General features: G+C 45.0%; 1 protein-coding gene across 5 annotated transcripts in view; it reads right to left on the reverse strand.

Moving 5' to 3' along the window:
• Positions 1-8471: 8471 nt before the first annotated feature.
• The window catches only part of TNFAIP2 (TNF alpha induced protein 2), a 44437-nt gene continuing 29497 nt past the window's right edge, over positions 8472-23411 (reverse strand). For all 5 annotated transcript variants that reach the window (XM_075926503.2, XM_014571973.4, XM_025183059.3 and 2 more), the window contains 9 exons: positions 22683-22797; positions 21180-21302; positions 19108-19208; positions 18905-19003; positions 17108-17234; positions 15766-15888; positions 13934-14089; positions 11637-11758; positions 8472-10814 (listed from right to left, as the gene is read on the reverse strand). In XM_075926503.2, the coding sequence (XP_075782618.2) occupies positions 10673-10814; positions 11637-11758; positions 13934-14089; positions 15766-15888; positions 17108-17234; positions 18905-19003; positions 19108-19208; positions 21180-21302; positions 22683-22797 (1108 nt within the window). In that variant the 3' untranslated portion in view covers positions 8472-10672. The remainder of the gene's footprint in view (positions 10815-11636; positions 11759-13933; positions 14090-15765; positions 15889-17107; positions 17235-18904; positions 19004-19107; positions 19209-21179; positions 21303-22682; positions 22798-23411) is intronic.

Consider the following 23411-nt stretch of genomic DNA (forward strand, 5'->3'; position numbering starts at 1 on the left):
TGAAGTTATGCCTTTGTCCGTGCAGCTAGAAAACATGAAGATTCCCTAGTACACAGTCATTGGCACTAATCAGCTACTTTAGTTGGTTGATTTGAATTAATTTACTTTATTGTTGCTAGGCTGCTGGGTGGCTATTCTATTGCATTGTGACACTTAGGCTTTGTCTATATTGCAGCCTGCACCCGTTTGACTAACGGTGACATTTTAAACTGATCCATTTAAAAATTATATCAGACCATGTGTGGACACTCTGAATTTGATTGCTTGGTTTAGTTTAACTTGGTATGGAACTGGGCTGAATTAAACTGGCAAATTAGATTTAAATCAGGCGATGAGAATCCACCTATAGCTTTGCATCATCTTAACTAGATTGGTTTTTAACTTGATTTAAAGTTAAATTGGTGTACCTTTGAATATAATAGGTTCTAAATGTCAGGACACTTTGGCTGTGTCTACACTGGCTCATTCTTGCATGAAAATGGCCGCTCTTGCGCAAAACATGCCGCCTGTCTACACTGGCCGTGCATTCTTGCGCAAGTAAACTGACATTGTACTGTAGAAAATCAGGTGTTCTTGCACGAGAACTCTGATGCTCCCTCTCAGGAAGAAGCCCTCTTGTGCAAGAGCTCTTCCAGAAGAAGCCAGTGTAGACAGGCAACATGAATTTCTTGCGCAAGAAGCCCCTATGGTTTTTTCACAAAAACCTTGCAGCGTAGACATAGACCAAAAGTCTAAGCAGCATAGAATCATAGAAGCATAGACTGGAAGGGACCTTGATATGTCTTCTAGTCTGGTGCTGCCTTGAGTGCAGAGGACTAAGTGTTAGACCATCCTAACAGGCATTTATCTGATATGCTCTTAAAAACTTCCAGTAACAGAGATTTCACAACCTCCTTAAAAAATGTATTCCAGTGCATAACTACCCTGGCAGTTAGGAGGTTTTTCCTAATGTCTAGCTACGCCTGCCTTCCTGCAATTTAAACCCATTGCTTCTTATCCTATATTTGGAGGTTAAAAGAACAATTTTTCACCTTCCTTCTTGTAACAACCATTTATGTACTTTATGTCCCCTCTCAGTCCTCTCTTCTCAAGACTAAATCCAGTTCTTTCAATCTTTCCTCATACATCCATGAGTTTTAGACCTTTAATCATTTTTGTTGCTCTCCTCGGGACCTTCTCCATTTGTCCACAACCTTCCTGAAATGTGGTGCCTAGAACTGGAAACAATACTCCAGCTGAGACCTTATCAGCATGGAATAAAGCAGAATTACTTCTTGTGTGTTGTTTACAATACTCTTATTTATGCATCCCGGAGCTATGTTTGTTTGTTTTGCAATAGTGTTACGATGTTGACCTCATGTTTAGCTGGTGATCCACTATAACCTCCCATCCCCAGAATACTTTGCACAGACTCCTTTCTACGTAAACCTCATCCCACGAGTCATTTAAATCGCCGCTTCATTTCCCTATGCTGGGCGGGTAGCCTAATCTACATGCCTCTGTGGTCAGAGGCATGTAGTCTAGACCTACCCTATGACATTATCTAAATCACTGATGAAGATATTGAACAGAACCAGAACTGATCCCTGTGGGACCCCACTTGATATGCTGTTGCATAGATAACTGCTCTCTGGGAATGGTTATCCAACCAGTTATAGTAAGTGGATGTATAAGTAGCTCCGTCTAGGCTGTATTTCCCTTGTTTGTTTATGAGACGATCATGTGAGACTGTATCAAAAGCCTTTAGCAAGATCTACCACATCTACTTGTTCACAAAGTCAAAGAAAGCTACAGGTTGTACCTCCCTTAACCAGGATGCTCTGGTCTGGGAACACCCTGGCCAGCCCTGCTCCCCTCAACCCCCTCCCGGCTAGCCCGGCTCCTCACTAGCCGGTTCCCCCCCTGCCAGCTCTGTTCCTCCCAACCCCGTCCTGGCCAACCCTGCTCCCCTCCCAGCCAGTCCCCACCCCCATCTGAGATCAAATGTGTCCGGTATTTTCTGAAAATCATCTGGTAACCTTACAAGTGTAGGTACATGCCCACATCAATAGATGTCCTATGGCACTAGTTCCCAACCTTTTTTATGCCACGGACCAGCAAACCCATTCTCAAACTTTTGGAGGACTGGCAAAATTTTATTTGCATATTTGCATATTCATTGTGCAAATAATGAATATGCAAAAATATACAAATAAATTTTTCCTCTCCACCTAGCCTCTACCCAGCCCCTTGCTCTCTGGTGCCTAATACCCATTGACCCTCACCCCTGTACCCAAGCACCCATTGACCCTTTAACCTCTGACTCCTGCAGCTCATGCCAACACCCTCTTGCCCTGTGACCCCACCATGCCCTCATCCAAAACTCCTTTACCTTTTTTCCCCACCACTGCATTCCCCAGAGACGGAGACTGCCCCCTCTAGAGGGCATGGCCATTACTGCCGTGTGGGCATGGGGAATGGCCATTAGTGTTCTGCATGTTCCCTCCTCCTTCACATCCCCCTCCCCTAGTACATCTTGCACCCCCATGGGTGGGGGTGGGGGAGCATGAAGTCCCAACTGGGCCACCATTACCAATGGGGAGGAGCGGGGTAGGTGCCTCCTGCTCTGCCTCCTCCTGCTGCTGCCCCAGCACCTCCAGTGGCAAAATCATCAGTGTGGGCAAGGGGAGGGAGCGCGGAGCTCTGGCCGGGCCACTATTGCAGAGGACAGAGGGAGACACCTCCTGCTACATTCACCTCCTCCTGCTGCTGCCTCAGTCCTAGTGCAAAAATCAGCTACCACGGCTGCTGGAGCTGAGCCACAAAAAACAGCCAGCTTCAGCTCTGGCAGCTGCTGTAGCTGGGCAGCCAGCAATCTGCAGACTGGCAATTGGGAACCGCTGTCCTATGGGAACTAAATAGGGTTGCCAGATGGTTTAACAAAAAATACTGAAACCCCCCCGCCCACGCAAAAAACAAACAAACCCTGGGAAAAAATTCTGTTGAGAAAAAAAAAGGGGAGACCCAAGCTGTTAAGCAAAAAAACAGGAGAACATAAGAACAGAAACATAAGAGAAGCAGGAACATAAGAACGGCCGTACTGGGTCAGACCAAAGGTCCATCTAGCCCAGTAGCCTGTCTGCTGACAGTGGCCGCCACCAGGTGACCCAGAGGGGGTGGACCGAAGACAACGATCAAGCGATTTGTCTAGTGCCATCCATATCCAGCCTCTGACAAACAGAGGCCAGGGACACCATTTCTATACTCTGGCAAATAGCCTTTTATGGCCCTAACCTCCATGAAATTATCTAGCATCTCTTTAAACTCTGTTATAGTCCTAGCCTTCACAGCCTCCTCTGGCAAGGAGTTCCACAGGTTGACTACACGCTGTGTGAAGAAGAACTTCCTTTTATTAGTTTTAAACCTGCTACCCATTAATTTAATTTGGTGACCCCTAGTTCTTCTATTATGGGAACTAATAAATAACTTTTCTTTATTCACCCTCTCCACACCACATTTCACATGTCCCATATTTTTTTTTTTTTTTTACCAGACAGGGGACCTGAATAATGGACAGTCCGGACGAAAACTGGACACCTGGCAACCCTAGCAACTAAACAAGCCATACTACGAATGATAGACGTTGCTTTTATTTAGTTTATAGGAATACTGGGATTTGTGTTAATAGCTAATCAAGCTATTTATGTCTCTTGAGAAGTGTGGCTTGACAGTGCATATGAAATGTGCCAATGTGTAAACAATGCCATTATAAGTGTCAGATCAGACAATAAAATTACAAGACTTTTTTATTCCTCAGCTCACTGAAGCTGAAAATAAAGATTTTATAAGGGGCTTTGTACAAGGTAATTGCTCATATCATGTGAAATGTGTGTGAGAAATGATTTGACCCTTTTCCTCAGATACAGGAAATCCCCGACATGCAACCACCTGAGTTCCGACCCCCTGCACTTACAATTTTTGTAAGTGCGGAAGGGGCCGAAACCCCCCGACTTACGTCCTTGGCCCACATTTACGATGGTGCATGGTGCCTATCGTAAGTGAGGGTTCGATTTACAATGCCCCCAACTTGTGATGCTTCCTAAGGAACCAATCACATCGCAGGTCGGGACCGCCTGTGTTTAGATTGGCTGTTTTCCTTCAAGCATTTATTTAAGTGGAATATGTATTTTAAGGCCTACATTAATTGACATTATGTTTCTCTAGCTACTAACACAATTATAAACCAAAATATAGACAGTTTCAAGTATTGCAAAAAATTGTTTACATGAAGCAAAACATGCTTTGGCTAAGTGGGGTATAAACTTTCATAACAGCTAATAGATGCTATGAGGATTCATGTGTGAATGTTGAAAATTAGGGTTGCTTCCAGATTTTAATTTGCAAGCAAGTAAAGAAACGTAGAGACACTGGGAATATGGTCTCCCCTGCAACCTTAACTGGTCTAGCATTTGTGACAGACATCTTGGCAAAGATGTCCCCTGCTCTTTGCAAAAAATTCTCCTCAGGCCTGATAAACTCATTACACCAAACCAAAGGATATTTATGCACCAAAAGTAATATGTAAAGTATCTAAAGCTATCTACATAACCTATTAAGATTTGTAATCATTGTGAATGCATGTATAGGTAATATTTTAGGGGATAATGTATTTATATTTAAAGTATGATTTTATGCACTTGGAGTAAAAATTAGTCAATAGGGGACAGTGTATCTCAGTGCTGACCCATTCCAGTAGGGATGGGGCTATCACCCTGGATTGGTTGGTGGTGCAGTGCCTGGCTCAGTCCTTTGCCTTGCACAGTACATAACTAGGGCATTCAATGGGAAAGCATTAGTTTCAAAGGCAAACAACCAAAACCACCTGAAGTGAAAAAAGGAACTTTATAATAAGACAAGGGTTTGCTGTGTCGGTGAATAGAAACCAAAGGCTGTTTTTGGTACATAGATGGTGGGCAAAGTGCTCTTCAATGAGAGAGCTTCTTGTAGAGGGACAATGTTTCATGAATATTTGGATCTTACTTCTTGGGAAATCAGCCAACTCTGCAACAGCCTGACTACTAGGAAAGATAACTATGGATAAGTATAGATCTAGGTTTACATAGTGATTTTTGTCTTGTATGCTAATAATTTGTTTTTGTGACTTACATTTCTAGTTAAATCTTTATGCGTTCTTAAATAAACCTGCTTTTAGTTTGAGTGTAAGTATTGCGTGGTTCACAGGAGTGGACATGGTGGTTTAAGATAAAACTGTAAACTGGGCTAAACTGTACCTTTGGGTGTGGAGGAGCTGATATGGCTGTGAGTAGTTTGTTTTGGGGATGGGAGTTCACAGGGGAACGATCTCAGGGGACTCAGGGTACCTATTGTTAACTGCAAGATGAAGACAGACCAGAGGAGAGTGTTTGAATAGCTGAAAAGCTGGTGATAGGAAGGCGCTGACACCCAGCTAGGCCCACGCAAGACTCCGTCACACTGAAGCTGGGGGAGACAGTCCTGACTGGCCCATAAACTGTCACATTTCAATCTTTGTTATGATGTTGCTTTTTCTGCCATGTTGACTGACCATGATTGCATGTCATGCTCTCTGGGGTCTGATGCTTGTTAAAATGAGTATAATTCACATAGTTTCAACTGGAATTTTGTCTATACTTCTGAGAGCATGGCTGACAGTGCTGTTTACTCCTTTAGGGCCAATGAGGCTGTGACCGCCACGTTACAACATTCTAAGGAGGGGAATATTGTAACTTGTGGCAGTGAAATGGTGGCTGATCCCTGTGGCCCAAGTGCTCATTGTTTAGCATCTCTTGTTTGTGACAGTAACAACTAGAGCCTGCATCCATGGAAATTTAGCAACCTACCTCAATGACAGCAAGGTCTGGGCCTAGAAGTATAGATGATGACACTATATTGGAGAACTGTACTTTCAGCCACACAAGAATACAAACTGGAGACAAGGGTATGCATGAACAACAAGAATTAATGATATCTTCAAAAAGATTATACTTATTCAAAGTGTGCAGTTCAGTTACACCTAGGCTGAGCCCCACCATGCTAGGTGCTACACAAACTTATAGGAGAGGGGTCAGCAACCTTTCAGAAGTGGTGTGCCAAGATTTAACTTGTTTACGTTTATTTATGGATCTACGTGCCGGCGGCAGGCTGGGGAAGGCTGGGTACGGTGACCATATTTTCTGAACGAGCTGCAGCTAAGAAGAGTGGTTTAATTTTAATGATTAAACAGATAAAGCATTTTAACTTTCTCATGTTAGTTTCTCAAACTTCATTTTAAACAAAGTAAAATATTAATTTATGTCCAACGCAAAAGGTTTCAATACTCTGGTCATCTGAAGAAGTGGGTTGCGCCCACGAAAGCTCATGATACCATCTACGTGTTTTGTTAGTCTTTAAATGCTACTAGTCTATTTGTTGCTTTTCTTTATTTATAGCAGGGGTGGGGAACCTTTTTTTAGGTTGGGGCCACTGACTCACAGAAAAATCATTTGGGGACCACACAAGTAAGAAAGAAGAAGAAGAAGAGGAAGTTCAGTTTCTGCAAAGTAAAATTGTATCCCCCCCTCACAGCTTCCCTCTGCTCCAGCCTTGCTCCCCTCAGTCCCATGATCTCCCCCCCCCCACAGCCTGACCCCCTGCATCACTCCATATCCCTCAGTGCAACCCCTGCCCCCTCCCATTCTGCCCCCATATCCTCCTTCACCCACCCTACCACCACATCCCTGTGTGCCCTGCGTTCACACTGGCAGGGCAGCGGCGCTGGGACTCGCAGCTCCCTGGGAGCGGAGCAGCGCTGCGGGCGGGGGTCAGGGGAGGAGTGCAGAGTCACTTCTCTGCCCAGTTCAGCCCTTTGCCAGGGCTCGCCCCTCACCTGCAGGCTGTGGCTCTGGGGCAGGCAGAGCCCGGGGCTGGCTCGGAGCTGATTCCAGGCACAGTGGGGCACTGGGGAAAGGCTCCCTGCCCACGCACATACCTCACAGGGAGCAGCAGGTGCAGCCCAGGCCCTGGCACCCTAAGAAAGCGGCAGCAGCTTGTGACCAGCTGCCTTGCCCTGGGTCTGCAGAGCAGCTCCAGCCCCACTCTTTCCTGGAGAAGGGAGCAGAGCCTGTGGGAGGGAAGGGGTGTTAACCCCTTAGCCCCTGGGAGCAGCACGCCCTGGCTGGGCAGGAGCAGAAACAGGAACATGGAGTCCAGTGTGGGGTTATGCTGCCAGTTCTGCTTGCCGGCCTGCCCTGGCCCCTATGCACCCAAACCTCCCCCACTTGCCCTTCCAGCAGGAAGCCGGAGCCGGTTCTCCACCCTGCAGCTGTGTGGCAACCGCAGAGCTCCAGCCGCTGCACTGGGGGAGGGGGAGAGCTGAGCTCCTGCTGCGCCTGCCGTGGGTTGCTGACCCCTGCAATAGCACATTAAAAATCCCTGCTCCCAAAACCATAGGATGCCAGGCTATAGGATCAGTTGAATATGGCAGGATATGCCCTCACAACACCCACATAGCATGTGCCCCTGCAGTACCAGCTTCTCTTTATTTGTATTCCAGTGGTGCCCTCAGTGTACTAGGGACTTGACTGAAAGTGTGATTGGCTGTCTCCAGCGGGGTAGGCAGGATCCATGCCCTGCTCTGCCTGGCTCCCAGGAAGAGATCAAGATATCCCCCCAGCTCCTAGGCAAAGGGGTGGCTAGAGAAGCTCCACGTGTTGTCCCACCCACCTAGTGCTGTCCCAAGAGCTAGCTCCACAGCTCCCTTTGGCCAGAAATGCCACAGCCATGGCCAATGGGAGCTGAGGAGTCAGTGCTCGGGGCCTGTGGGGGGGTGGCAACATACAGAACCTCCTTGGCCATCCCTCCATCTAGGAGACCGAGGGCCATGCTGCCTATTCCTAGGAGCCACATGGACTTCCTCTGTCCCTGGGAAATGATGGGGCCATGTGAGGTCACTGCCAGCTGAAGCCCACACCTCACGCCCCCTCTCACACTGTGAACCCCTCAGCTCCATCCTGAAGCCTCCTCCTTCATCCCAATCCCCTCAGCTCCAGCCCCAACCCCGATCCCACACATCCCAGATAGAGCCCTCACATCTAATGAATAAACTCTGCCCCAGCTCAGAGCCCCCTTCCAAATTCTAACCTCTGGGCCCCAGCCTGAAGCCACCTCCTGTACCTGAAACCCCTCATCTCTGGCTGTACCCCCAGAGCCCGTGGCCCCCAGCTGGAACCTCAACCCCTGCTCCAGTCTGGTGAAAAAGAGTGAGAGAGAGCAGGGGAGAGCGAGCGACATAGGAAGGAGGAAGGGAGTAAGTAGAGAACAGGGCCTCAAAGGGGTGGGGTTTTCTGCAGTTTGGAAGTTGCAACCCTACGCCTCACAGTCATCATGGAAGAAGTACTAGGTGAATCATTTCTTTGAAGGAACATTATAGGATTACCCACATGTACAGTACATACAGCACACACACGTAAGTCAGCTACATTTCCAGCATCATTTTAATACTATTTAAATATAAATATTGCATACAGAGATAACTAATTATAGAAAATAAAACTGTATTCTATAAACACACTAGTGACCTACAAGTACCTGGAGAAATACAACCTCAGCGTTAGAAAGCAGAAATTCACATGCAATATGCATAAGATGTAGTCACTTTTAAAGAGGTTTTACAGAGGTCTTGAATTCAACAAACTGGATATTTTGGTCATTAATTCTGTAACTAAAAGATGAGGTCTTGAAAATAAAAGTTTGCTTTCAAAACATTAGTTTAACATCCAAAACAAGATCACCATTTCCAGCTCCAGTCTGTCATAGGATCATAGAGCTGGAAGAGACCTCAGGAGGTCATCAAGTCCAGCCCCCTGTCCAAAGCAGGACCAATCCCAACTAAATCAACCCAGCCAGGGCTTTGTCAAGCTGAGACTTAAAAACCTCTAGGGATGGAGATTCCACCACCTCCTTAGGTAACCCATCCCAGTACTTCACCCCCCTCTTAGTGAAATACTTTTTCCTAATATCCAACCTAGACCTCCCCCACAGTAACTTGAGCCCATTGCTCCTTGTACTGCCATCCGTCACTACTGAGAACAGCCTTTCTCCATCCTCTTTGGAACCTCCCTTCAGGAAGTTGAAGGCTGCTATCAAATCCCCCCTCACTCTTCTCTTCTGCAGACTAAACAAACACAAATTCCTCAGCCTCTCCTCAGAGATCATGTGCTCCAACCCCCTAATCATTTTGGTAGCCCTCTGCTGGACCCTCTCCAATGCGTCCACATCCTTTCTATAGTGGGGGGCCCAGAACTGGACACAATGCTCCAGATGTGGCCTCACCAAAGCCGAATAAAGTCTAGCCCAACAGCAGCAAGATAAAAGGCAACTAAAGAGAAAGATTTTATACAAAAGGATAGCACAGAATGTGTGTTGGATTTATGCATTTAGGCTCCCCTGAACACTTAAAGCACATGTTCAAGTCCAATTGAAATGCATGCTTTGCTGAATGCTATAGATGTTAAGCTCAGTTAATGCTTTGCTGAACTGGGGCCTCAGACTACAACAGCTATTATAACACATAATTAGCAATACAAACCCTTAACCTATTGTGGTGGAAAACACTGAATATAAATAGGATGAAGTCAGAAATGTGAGCACCTAAAATCCCAGTCCCACACAGAACTCTAATGGGAGCTCTTTGTGCAAAGCACCTGCAGGACTGGGTCCTAATTTGCCAAGCAGGCTTAGCAATTCCCACCTCATGGAGGTGAATGAGGTCCAGAAGTGGTAAATTCCCACCTTTTGTCTGACTGCAAGGCTGTGGCCAGGGAACACAAGGCTGGTTTAGCTGGGCAGCAGCAGTCAGTTTACACTGTGCGGGCTGTAGCCTCACAACAGGAAGGTGCAGAGACTTAGATTTTTAAAAACATTAACATTTAGAATTTACAAAATACAGAAAGCTCCTGAAATCCAAAGATCTGCAGTTTCCTGTGCTGTGACTTTTCTTCTTGTCCATGATAATAAGATTCTGAAACACAGTCACAATGAGACCCTTTAGAACTTGCCTTATCCAAATTGCTCTTGCAAGCCAGCCTGAGGGCAGACTTTGTTCCTTCCTGACCCCTTCACCACATCTTACTGATGTAACAGAAAAAGCAGCTTTTTAGCCTCTGATTAAAAAGAAAACCTAGCAGATGCCTAATAAGCATGCTCCAAAATGATTTTTTCAAGCACTTCACATTTTTATTTTTTTTCTTCCAGAAGTGTAGCAAAGAGCATCTTCCTCCATAGAGGACAAGCCATGCTTTTCAGCTCTTACCTAAATAATTAGTTAGCTAGGTAATACTTGCAACATCTCTGACAAATAAGTGGAGTACTATTGTTCCCACAGGGAAACTGAGGCAGAGTGGGATATGCCCGAGATGTCAAAGAGTGTCTGTGTCTGATTGGAGAGCTCTGTTTGCTGTTCAGAGAATGTGGCCACAACCTCTCCATCAGATTCCATCCCTTCGTAGCTAGACACAGAGCAAATCTCGCAATGACAAAAAAAAGACTTCAGTAGAGAAATGCTGCTGCACCTCTTAGCTGCACAGATTATGCATGAGCCCTGCTGAACCTGGGCCCAGACTGTGACTTTTACTAGCATTGCAAACAGTCCCATACAGTGCGAGTGCTGGGGTCAAGACTACGAAACCCTCATGGCTGAAAACAGAGCTTCATTGGAAGTGGTGGGCTTGGCACTGACATCCAGGATGCTCAGGATGCTTTTGACTTCATTGCTGGGCAAGTTTCCCTTGATGTACAAGATGGCAGCAAGGTGCTTTTTGCTAGAGAACAGAAAAGATCAAATGTTAGTGCCTCTCTATGTATGTATCTTAGGTGATTATGTGACCCCATGATTTGAGCACCTACAGGTCTTTAATTCCCTTGTCCTCCTAATACCCCTGTGAGGCAGGGGATGTGCTGGCCTGTCTTTTTGTTGTGTGTATATATAGCACTTAGCAGAATGGAGTTCTGGTCCAAGAGCGAGACTCCTAATCACCATGGTAATACAAATAATATCTCAATTCCATAGATTGCAACTGGGCCACGAGAGGCTAAATAACTTGCTCAAAGTTACACAGGAAGTCTGTGGCAGAGCATGGACTATAATCCAGGTTTCCCAAATCTCATGCAAGTACCCTGGGCACTGTACTCTGGCCTCAATTGACAGAAAGAGAAGAAAACTGGCTCAGAATGTGCCAATTCCAAAATGGTCACAAAAAATGGATATGTCGGGGGAGGTGGGAAACTCTGAACCTGAACTATAAAAATCAGTGGTGGGTGGTGGCACAGCTGAATGGTGGAACTTGGATCTATATGTCCTTTGGAAAAGAGGTTGGGAATATTTAGGAAATAAAATAAAATTATCCAGCTTTCTGAACTGTTCTTTGCTAAAAGAGGAATTGTTACCCAACATTCAGCAGTGTTATTAGGTGCTTGGCATGCACGATGAAATCTCTACTCTATTTGTAGCAGGCCTTGAAGTGCCTGAACCTGACCTAGAAAGCTGAGGTTCACAAACTAGCTGCTTCTAATACTCAACTGTTGTCATGAAAGTACTGTGGACATTCCAACAATGTTCACAAATATTTTTCAGTATCTCTTACCTGATATCTGGATATTTATTAGCCAATGTAGCAACTTCTATTTTAATGGCACTTGAATCCTGAAGTCTGATTATTTCAGCCAGTTGTGGGAGTGCAGAATCCAACCACATGGCTTTGGACCCCTATCAGAAACATAATCAGAGTAAACAGTCTGTAATATAGATCCATTGGGATTACAAAACCTGTCTGAATGGGGTGGAGACATGATTAAGGAACATTGTTTATGACTACTTCCAGATAAGCCAGTTTCTGACGCGATGGGTTGGCCAGCAAGTAAGGAACTGAGCAGTGAGTAGAAACAAGGCCCTATAGTTTTAAGAGGCTTTGTCCTAAACTAGTTTTAACCCTGACCAGACTTTGAGAAGTTTAGCTGGACATTTGTTTTAAAGTGGCTTTTGTGCTCTCAGCTGTACACAGTTCGCTTCTCAGCTACTTAAGGTTTGTTACCTCTGGATATATGTAATGATCTAATCTACAAGAACACTGGGGAGTCCTCTGGCACATTAAAGACTAACAGATTTATTTGGGCATAAACTTTCATGGGTAAAAAACACTTTGTCAGATTAACTGGTTTTTACCCACAAAAGTTTATGCCCAAATAAATCTGTTAGTCTTTAAGATGCCACAGGTAGGGATGTTAGTGACTAGTCGACTATCCGATAAGCTGGTTCCCCCCAGTACCATCTCTGTGGAGGACAGTGGGAGGAGGCAGAGGTGTAGCGGGGGACCAGGCGCAAGCCAGGAATCAGCTGAAATTCCATCAACTAGTCGATTAGCTGATTAAACACCATTTAACATCTCTAGCTGCAGGACTCCTCGTTGTTTTGGCAGATACAGACTAACATGGCTAACCTTCTGAGACCTCTAACCAACATGGCAGATGCATGTTGTATCACTGGATTTGTGCCTGATCTTTGACTTATCAACTATCTGCTAAACCCCTTCCTATTCCGCTGGAACAGAGCCCCAAGCAGACCTGCCAGAAACTAGGAATGTTAGATATCAGGTAATTGACTAGTTGAGTAATCACATGAATACTTATCGGTTACTCAACTATTCTATAGTCTCCAGGGGTGAGGCTGTCCGCCAGTGCACTCCAGTACCACTCCCAGGTAGCCCTCTGTCACCCTGTGCTGCTGCCTCTGTATCAGAGGCAGCAGAGTGCAGTGCCAGGTGGGAGCCGGTCTGTGGGGGGAGCCAGTTTAAAAACCAGCACCCTGCACAGACAGGCTGCCTCACCCTGTGCTATTGCCTCTGATACAGAGGCAGCAGCATGGGGGTCCAAGCTGCCTGCAGAGGTCGCTGGGGGGCAGGTGTTGGGAGATGGGGGAGGAGAAGGCTGCTGCAAAACAGCCTCTGTCTGTGGTGGTGCAGGGGAGGTAGAGCAGCCTCTCTCCATGGGAGCTTGGGCCCATGCAGACACAGGTTGCTTTTTGGCACCTCCCCTGCCTGTTCCCTACACCCACTGCACTGCTGCCTCTGATAGAGGCAGTAGCACAGGAGGGCAGTTGGCATGTTTTAAGCTGGCTCCCCCCAGCACTGTTTCCTGCTGCTCAGCTTAGGCAGTAAAGGGGAGGGTGAGAATTCATGTAGTCGACAAGATTAACCAATAAGCCTAAGCTTATCAGTTAATCATATAGTTGACTACACATTGACATCCCTACTGGAAAACTTTCCCTGACATCCCTTCCACACCATCTGCTTTTCATAGTCTGTACTTCCTGCCAGCTGGATTCACTGTAGTTCAGCATAGAGTCATAAGAGAAGGGATAGGATTGAAATCAAACAAGTGTGAGTTGGTTATTAATTTTCTTGACCAAAACCACTCTTCTGAAAACAAAAACTGGCATTTTCAGAACCAGCCTAGAGTAAGAGCAGCAAAAGTGAGGGAAATCAAGGGACAAGGGGCATATCCAGTGCATGTATTTATCCCACAGAACTGCAGCTCCTGATATACAATAGATAATTATTAGATAAAGAAAATTAAATGCATGTAAACTGAGCATAACAGAAAAGGAATCAATTGCATGTAACCTGAAGGAAGTAGGAAATACACATTGTAATCAACAGGCCATTTGCTGCTACTAGGGTGTTAGGCTTGTAAACTGTGTAACCTTCAATCCCCAGGCATATATTCCAATTTACTCCAGCCCTAAACTTGGAAGACTCTCCTTCTGTCTAACACACACTTAAAAACTAAATAGCATTTGAAGAATTAAAGCCAGAGGCTGAAGAAAACTCTTTCCAGAAGTTCACAGGACTAAGTTCTATGATGGACATGGTGAACCATCACTAACCTTCTCTTTGCAGAAGTTTTGCAAGAGGGAGGCATGAGCTGAAATGAGCTTTGACAAGTTTTGCTGTAGTTCTGGGGTTTTCAAGCTGACTTTCTTCTTCATTAGCCTCACAATGTATTCTCTCACCAAGTGACCATGAATCTTCTCCACAATGTCCTGTTGGGGAGGGGAAATAGGAGTTAATTCAGTACGATCATATGTATGGAACCCACTGCAAAGGCTACAGATTGCCCTGACACCTGATATAGAGTTGGCACTTATCTCAATGGCTCTTGTGTACAGACCCGTATAGGCTCCTGCTGCTAAGTCCAGTGGTGGTGAGAGGTGGGGACACAGGGACTGAGCCTTGCAATTGAGGAAGAAGTGGAGTTACAATAAGGCTCCAACACTCGCCTTTGATTTGATAGGAGGAATGGGTAGGGAACAGAGAGCTTCAGATGGTTCCAGAGATGAGTAGCAACAAGGGAACAATCATCCCCCATATCTCTAACAGGTTTGCTCCCACTGCTGTTATGAAGCGGACCACCCTGGGGAATTTCTTTTCATCTGCTCCTAGCCCCAAGTGGCCCCTGGTAGAGCTGGTGCAGGAGAACACCTAGAGAAGATGACAGCTCCTGCCCACTCACCCAGGGGACTAGCTGATGTGCAGTCTCTTTTCAAAGCCAGCCACCTTGGAGAGGAGACTTGGAGCTGGGTGAGTTGGGCAGGAAAGAAAGGGACTAGAGGTGATTCTCATCCCCTGGGGACGAGAGGGTGGCATGGGCTTAGTATAGGTGAGCTCAGGGAAAGGAGGGAGGTCTGCTTCAAATTTTTCTTTGGGACACAGTTGAATCACATTTAGTCCATTTGTGCATGTGGATTGAGGGCAACATGGTCCGTTGCAGCATTAAAACACAATGTGCCAAATTCCCACCAGTGGTTACACCTGGATGGCGAGGCTGGATTTTCATTAGTTCAGAAGTATTTGCTGATCTGGAGTCCTGTTCTACCCATAGCACAAAGCCTCCCAGACCCTTGTAAGCAAAGCAAATGATATATGAGAATTGGCTCCTTTCCCTGAATGGACATTTCCTACATGGAATGAGAGATGCCTGAAAAATTATACATGAGGGGTAGAAATATCACAGGTAAATAGGAATCTGCTTCAGCAACTCCCGGTCCCCTATTTGGTCACATGTTACTGAGTTTGTTCAGCTTATTGAAGAGACAAACACAAGAAACAGAATTCTTACACGAGGACTGTACATTGCCTATCTGAATTAAACTTGCCACATAACCACAACAAATATGGATTTGGACACTTAAATCACGTTGGATGTGGCTGAGGACAGGAGTTTGCCATGCAAATCACATTTAGGTCTATTCCAGGAATTTGCTTGTGTTGAAACTACCCCTGAAAATATTTAGGCTTAGCAAAGCCACTATAAAGTAATATGCACATGCACAGCCATGCTGGGGCTGGAAGACCTACAACCCAGATCCTTAGTGCAGACAAGGGCTTATTCTGAAAAGCTGCCAGAACACAAAAACCTCTCCAGTGCATTTTGCCATCATGCTGAAGAAACAAGGGTAAGAATGAGCTATGTGAATCTGGTTTTGATGGACAGGAGATAGTGTTGGTCATGGCTGCAATAGGATGATTTAGATAATCTGCATGGTAATACAAACCCGTCCTTTGCAATTGTGGAAACTCACTAGGGTTAAGCTGGCACCTGCTATGTACCCAGTCCCTTTGCCAAACAGACAGTACATGTAGCTGAGCATTACAATGGTTCCCAGTTGAAAAACATTTGGATTTCCTAGAGTTCTTTCAATATCTCTGTTTGGCTTACCTGGTAGAGGGGGTCATGGAGAGTCTTGAATTCTGAAATGTGGTTGCTGGTGGCCTGGAGGATTTCATTCATTGTTTCGCTGCAGGAAAGCCATTTGTTTTGTGTGAGCTTTCTAAAAATAGGCTGAGGAAAGAACACACTATTCAGCATCTGCAAAGCAAAATCTAAATGCAAATGTGTATAAGGTGTTAAATCTCTGTGTACAACAGGCATGCCTGATGCTGTACAGAGAAATTAAAGATGGTCTTGTAAAGTGGGGAAGGATGAATCGGGGTTATGCCCTTCTTTGTGTCTTTTTGATGAACAGGATAGAGGCCCTGAAAACTTTAAATGAAAAATGATCTTTCTGCTTCTGTTTATTAAATTAGAACTTTGTCAAGTCTAGTCTATTGGGTCCGACAAGGACAAGTGGCATTGCATTCCAAGGCAATGGAAACTGAAGGAAGAGATTTTAATCAGAGACTGTCTTTTGTTGGAAGCTAAATAGATGCTTACAAACAAAGAATAATGACACTGGACAGAGGCTGTCTTCCTTAATAAGATTCTACCCCCTTGCTGGCCCTTTCAGTTAAGATTCTGAAAGGGCCACCAAGCTCTGAAACAACAAACATCTTTGAGACCTGTCAAGAGGTCCTGGAGGAAAAGCAGGGAAGATCATATCTGACGATCTTGATTATTTAAAAACAAGGAATGGGGAAAAAGCCCAAAGAAAGGAAAAGCCCAGAAGCAGCCAAAAAGTACATGAGCCCAGTTCGAAATGTTTTACAGATCACAGAAGCTTCCAGACAAAGGCTCTGCTGCAAAAGAGAGAGAGAGAGAGAGAGAGAGAGAGAGAGAGAGAGAGAGAGAGAGAGTGTTTTGCACATGGGAGGAGAGCACATTGGCTTAAATCAATGGGAACCAATTGAGTTATAAATAATGGAGGTAGAGGCTGATATTTTAAGTTCAAATCTGATCCTTTCTATAGTTTGGGTATGGCTGGCTTAGGGGTTTATCTTGGAGATCCTCGCTAATAGATGAGAAAAGATCAGATTTTTCTTTAGATTGTAATCTTGCCATTCAGTTAAATCAGTCAACCTGACATGTATATTTGTTGCTTTGATAAAGACAATATGATGACAACAACCTCAGTGAAGTAATGTAATCAGATTCTATTATGTGAACGTTGATTGCCATCTGTTCCCAGATTATTATTTTTTTGTGGGGATTATGTTGAACCCTAATTTTTGTCCCAAATCAAATCAGTAACATAGTAGACTTTTCCTCTACAGAAATATTTTGTCTACAATAAATTCAAAAATACCAAGAATATAGGGACATAACTGTAATACATATATGTTACCTTTAACTCTAGAACCAAAGCTTGAAGCAGTACATCATAGCCACTGTTCTCTATTTCCCTAAGTGTAGTAAGTATTTTCCCTCTCATACTGTCCTGTGCTGAGGTTGTGGTTTTCTTGGTGTGGTCTCTGAAACACAAGGCAGAAATAGATTTTGTTACACAAAATCGGAACAGTAGTGGGAGAAACATTTTAATACGTCAGTAAATGAAACTTAGCACCAGGGCATCAAGTTTTGGTCATTATCCAAAAAGCAAACTAGAATTTTGAGTAGCTTCTATGTCTTAGAATAGAAGTGATGGTTGGTGTTAGTGGAAGGGATACTGATCACATGATGGTGACTTCTTAATTTGTCTTTCTGGTAATTGTTCTGTAATTAGTAAAGGAACATGTAATTTATTACTGCATATATGAATGGCACAAGGGCAGATCCAACCAGCTTTACCACTACCCCTTTAAAGACCAAAGTGCAATGAAAATGGCATCCTCTGTGATAGGGGAGCCAACTGCTGCAGGAACTCCATAGATCATTGCCAGCTTGGGGGCAGTTCTTGGGGCAGGAATGAAGGAGGGATGTGAAAGGTTGATCGATGGGAGCCGGCGCAGCTCCCTGCCCACCACTGGCAGGAGACTGTTCCAGGCTGGCGGGATCCGTCATGGACAGGGGCTGCTCATGATGCACAATTTGGATAAAGAAAAATGTAGTTGTGGAAACTAGTCTAGTGGCATGAAACTGCTGTTCCCTAAATTCTCACATGGCACTTTTCTTTTCACCCAAGTGCTTATCTGTTCTATGACAGGTACTTTGATCACGGACAAGTTACGTTGTCTCCATCAGTCTAAGAATAATGAAGGAAAACCTACAATCCTGATTCCATAACCTTCCTCTGTGTTTCCAGAACTTGCACTTAGGATGAACAGCTGAAATCTGGAGTAAGAGGATTCTCTTAATAGCTGAAAATCTTTGGATGGGGTTGTCAGCTGCTCCAAAATGCCAGATGAATGACTTTCCTGGTGCTATGCTGATTTACAGGAGCAGAAGAACTTATGGTTACAAATATATACAGTAGAGCCCCGATTATCTGACCTAAACGGGACCGACAGGTGGTCGGATTACAGAAAATGTTAGATGACAGGGACTCTACTGTAGCCAGCACCGCTTGGTCCCCATCCCTGCCTGGCCCTGGCTCCTTCCCTCCCTGCAGCTCCCAGGCACGTGCAGGGGGAATGGCCCTGCTCGCTGCCCCGTCGCTCTCCTGGAGCTGCTGATGCCGGCAGCTCCTGGGGACGAAGCAGAGCCAGCAGGAGCGGCATCAGCAGCTCCAGGAGAGCCACGGGGCAGTGAGTGGAGCCATTCTCCCAGCCCACGCTTTATCCAGCCCTGCAGCTCCCCGGGAGGAAGCAGCGCCGGCAGGAGCGGCATCAGTGGCTCCAGGAGAGCAACAGGTCAGCGAGCGGGCCATTCTCCCGGCCCGCGCCCTGGAACCCTTGATGCCACTCCTGCCAGCGCCTCTTTGTCCCCAGGAGCTGCAGGGTCGGATAAAGCGGAATGTCGGATTACCAGAGGTCGGATAATCTGGACTCTACTGTAATGTAAAAATGGCACTAAACATCTTGGATATTAGATACTGAAAGTTACACTGTAGCTCATCTCTCTAAATCTGTATGCAGAATATTAACTTCTATGAAAGTAGTACTATTTCAGTCTTTGCTGCTGTAATGCTCCATATCTCCACAAGCTACGGTCACCCAGATTGATTACAAAGCAGTAAATTAAGCATTTTCATAGTGACTCTTACCTAAAACTCATGCAGTTGTTAATATTTGCAATGATCACAGCCTTGAAATAGCTATGTTGCTTGTTTTTCTCTTTAAACTCTTCTAAGGCCTTCTTGTAGCTAAAAGGGGAGATTGAAAGAAGAAATCATCATCAGCAACTTTACAATGGGATGTCAACATTGTGCTTAAGAAGCGGTTTCCTGCAACAGCCTTGATACTGCACCTTTTCAAAAATGTCATCAGCTCCACCAACAGTACGACTGACAGTTCTTTGCCCAGTTCAGATGCAATTTCTGCAGCTCGTTTTTGTCCTCCATGAATAGTCTAAGACATAAAATTGAACAATTATCAATTTAAACTTTCTATAGCCCTCCCTCCAAAACAACCACCACTGCCCACAAGAGAGTTATTAAAATGGCCGAGGCTGTTTCCTTAGTGTTAGCAGAGATTAGGGCTTAATGTGCTAGGCCCTGCACAAACACACAGCAATAGCCAGTGGCAGCTGCCTGCTTCAGCTGCCCTATAACTAAAAATGGTGGAGAAATGGGAGAGTGTTCAAAGTCACACAACAGTGCTTGGAACAGAACGCAGGTCTCCTAAATCCCACCATTAAGGACCTAACTGCTGCATCACACAGCCTGTCCTGGGAATAAGCAATGGAATCTGTACTTATTTTGGACACTACCACAATTTTTTTCACTCTCTGATTTCAATCAGGAACATAGCTCAAGACAAAGGAAACAATAAACAGGAATTCAGAGAAAGAAGAAAAGTGTAAACACATGGCACATATGTTTTGCCAAGTGGTGAATGATTTGAATACACACTTTTTGAAAAACATCTTCTAATCATCTCCAGATGGGATGAAAGAGAACCCTGCCTGAGAAAAGGCAATGGGGGACCAGAGATGACTTCTCTAAAAGGCCCTGAAACTCAGCAAAGCCCCTCAAGAAATAACTGCTAGTTTGCTCATTTGTGTACAAGGGGTCAGTTACACACGTGCATTCCCTTCTGTCATGTCAAACAAGGATAAAATTCCCCTGAACAAGCTGTGAACAGGTTTGGGCTGGGGACAGTGTTTCCTGTCAGCTATGCTCAGGAGAAATGCAAATGCTGCCCATTTGATTAGCAGAGTGCCCACAGCTAGGTTTTGTGTTTCTATTGGTGGTGCAATTTGCACACGCCTTGGTGCACATAAAAATTTATTGGCTGGGGGTAGGGAGAGAGGGAGGGACTGCAGAGCAGTGGGGCCTGCTAGTCTCAGCTTCTTACTGAAGCAGGCCTAGTAGATAAGACATTGGCCTGAGCAATGGGAAAGCTGGGTTCAGCTCCCTGTGAGACACTGGAAAACTCACTTAGTCTCTCTGTACCTCCATTCCCTCTTGTCACTAGGGATAACAGCACCGCCCTACCACACAGGGGTATTGATCATAAAATCCATTGATAGTTAGGAGCTGCTGAGGTATTTGGTGAGGTCATAAATACCTAGAGAGATCTTTCCATAGCATTACATTGTCATCCCTTTACATGGATATCTGGAGCTTCTTGAATAGACTGTACTTGCTTTCAAACCCAAACGTCCATATAAACCACACACCTATTGAGTGTGGTTCACTGTCCCATGTAGTGGCACTCAGAAGGTATGTTTACACTTGCACCCTCTTTCGAGAGTGGGATGCAAATGAAGACATTCAAAATTGCAAATGAAGCGCAGGATTTAAATATCCCACACTTCATTTGCATATTCACGTTATGGCGCTATTTCGGTATAGCGCTATTTTGAAATAACAGATGCTGTTAAGATGCGGTTATTTCAAGAGATAACCCTTCTCTTGAAATAACCTGTATTCCTCATACAATGAGATTTACCGGTTATTTCGAGAGAAGGGTTTTTCCTCAAAATAACCGCGTCTTAACAGCGTCTGTTATTTCAAAATAGCACCATAATGTGAATATGAACATGAAGCACGAGATATTTAAATCCCAGCTTCGTTTGCAATTTCAAATGTCTTCCTTTGCATCCCTCTATCGTGTTTCCTGAGGAAGAGGAAGTATGTAACCCGCACACTGACCGCTGTCCCATATAGTGGCACTTAGACCACTTACAAAGAGAAAGAGTGAGTTTGCTCTACAGCCTTAGCTGAGAGGCAGCTGGCAGAGCTATAGCGGCTCATATACTAAACTCCAGAGGTCCATGGTTTGGTTCTGCCAGTTGGCATTGCATCAGCATGGCATTTATTTTTAAACTACATTCTGAATCAAGTAAAACAATGCACATTTGTGTGTTTTTGTTACCTGGATGACATCTATGGCTAATTCACTGTGAAAACGTCCATCCAGTTTCTCTGGCTCTTTCTCTTCTGTCCACCTCTTTACTTCCATTTCTAAACTCTTGGCCAGCCAGTTCTTGACAGAAGCCTTGCCACAGTGAAGGAAAAGAAACAACGTTTATCACAATCCATGAACACAGGTTTTTGTGCTTGCCATTGGGGGCTACATTTTACAGACCAATCAGAACATTACATCAAGCCCCTGCTTGGAACTTGAACTCTGCTCTATGCCGGTTACATGCTGCAGTCTGAAACACTAATGTGAAAGCTAAGTCCCCCTAGGGCAGAATCCTGCAGCCTTTTATTCAAGACCATATTGTGCCCTTCTGCACAGAGCTCGGGAGGGGGCAGGGAGATCCAACTAAGTATGCTAGAAACCAAAGCTCACTTCAGCACTCCTGAGTAATGTTTCCTCAGGAAGAGGCTTGAAGGGTTTACTTGATGTTGCCTCCAATTCACAGTGGAGTGGAAAATGGAAGCTCTGGCTCTGTGGATCCTGTTCAGACTCCACGAATGTTCTTCTGCCACCCAGAGTGTGGAAGTTAACGCTACAAAGAGCTGCATGGTCTCCTGGGCACATCTCCGCAAGACAAGTAGTGGCCAGGTCAGGAGAAGAAGCATGCTGCATGTAATGGCTACTTCTTCGCACTGACACTTCCTGCTCCTGACATAACTGCAAAGCCCCAACTGCCCACACAGTAATTAACACCAAGAGGCTGTTGCTGCATTCTGTTGGCTCCAAAACTTGCCCCACTTAAGCTCACATCTGGAAGGGACTAGAACCCAAGACTGAACTTCCTTTCTGCTTAGACGTCTCCAAGAATTCTAGCCTGATGCCTTTGAAACACTGAGTGTGAATACAAGAATGGTCACCACCTGTGGCCTTTGGGTTAGGGGAGGCAACCCAAGAACAAACAGCCTCTCTGCCATTTCTGCAAACTCCAATACAGTAAAGAGCTAGATTTTAAACAACTCAGGCATGCACAGTTGTGCACCTTTGCATGCACCCAACCTGCTTTCACAAATGCTTTGGGTATGAGTCTTCTCTGGCAACAGCGCGTCATGCCACTGGAACTACCCGGTGAGAAACTGAGTCCCCTCTGCATGCTTTATTTAAAATCAGGCCCATAAAAATCTCTCTCTCTTTATTCCCTCTTAGGACAAGACTTCCAGGGACAGGATAATAGTTTTACTGTGTAAATAGCCATGAATCTGGGCCCTCAAGGCTAGTTGGTTTGACTGAGCAGGAAGACGACAGCATTTTATTCTGTAGGTCACTGTGCAAGAGGGAACATGATTCATTTCCCTCTGGCTTTGAGAGGCTGAGCTAACATGTCTGATCTTGAAGGGATTGTAAAAGTACACAGGGAGCACAGCAATTGTGCAGTAACTGTGCCCCGGACAACATAAAGCTTCAATAAGGCATGTTAAAGAAATCAAGGTAAGAAAGGAATGAAGAGACACTCACGGCTTCATTACACAGGTATTTTGCTTCAAGCTGTTTGATCATTTTAGGTGGCAAAAGGCTGCCCAACTTGGCTTCATCCAATTCTTTCACTAAAATGGAATTTCTTTGTATGTCACTGGAACGAAAAAGCCAAGCAATCACATTTCCTAGGGTCAGCATAATTGAAGACAGTTGGCTTACACGAATCTCACATTGCCAAAGCAACCAGTGAAAACCAGATGTAAAAATGTGTGTTGCCCTTAAACCCAGGAAGGCCTTGGAGAAAGAAGACAGCAGCCAGGCCTTGCAGACCAAATCTTTTATAGCTTATTGTCGTGCCAATAAACAATAGCTGATATGGGCACAACTTGCTGTGGATACTCTCAGAGTGCAGAAGTGTTCTAATCGGAGTTTAGTTTTGTGCCAACAGCTGAATTCAGTTGGAACTGAGGAAATTCAAAGCATTTAAAATTAAAGGAAACCCTTCCTCCTGCAATAGCGAATTATGTGATCAGACACTGAGATTTCGTAACTAAAGGGATGTTGAATGTTGTTTTTAAAATTTTAGTGCCTAAATGGCTGCTTTTGGTGTCTCATATCCTCCTGCTATTGTTTCTGAGACAGACCTATTGAAGAGGGTGGAGAAGGGGAGAGTGGAGGAAAAGAGGGCAAACGGGCAGAACCACCATTTTATGATGAAAAAAAAATCAGTCAAAACCACTCAGCTCTATCGTTTATCCTTCATATAGT

This window comes from Pelodiscus sinensis, chromosome 5 (genome assembly GCF_052426305.1).
Source record: "Pelodiscus sinensis isolate ZL-2025 chromosome 5, ASM5242630v1, whole genome shotgun sequence".
NCBI classification, from domain to species: Eukaryota; Metazoa; Chordata; order Testudines; family Trionychidae; genus Pelodiscus; species Pelodiscus sinensis.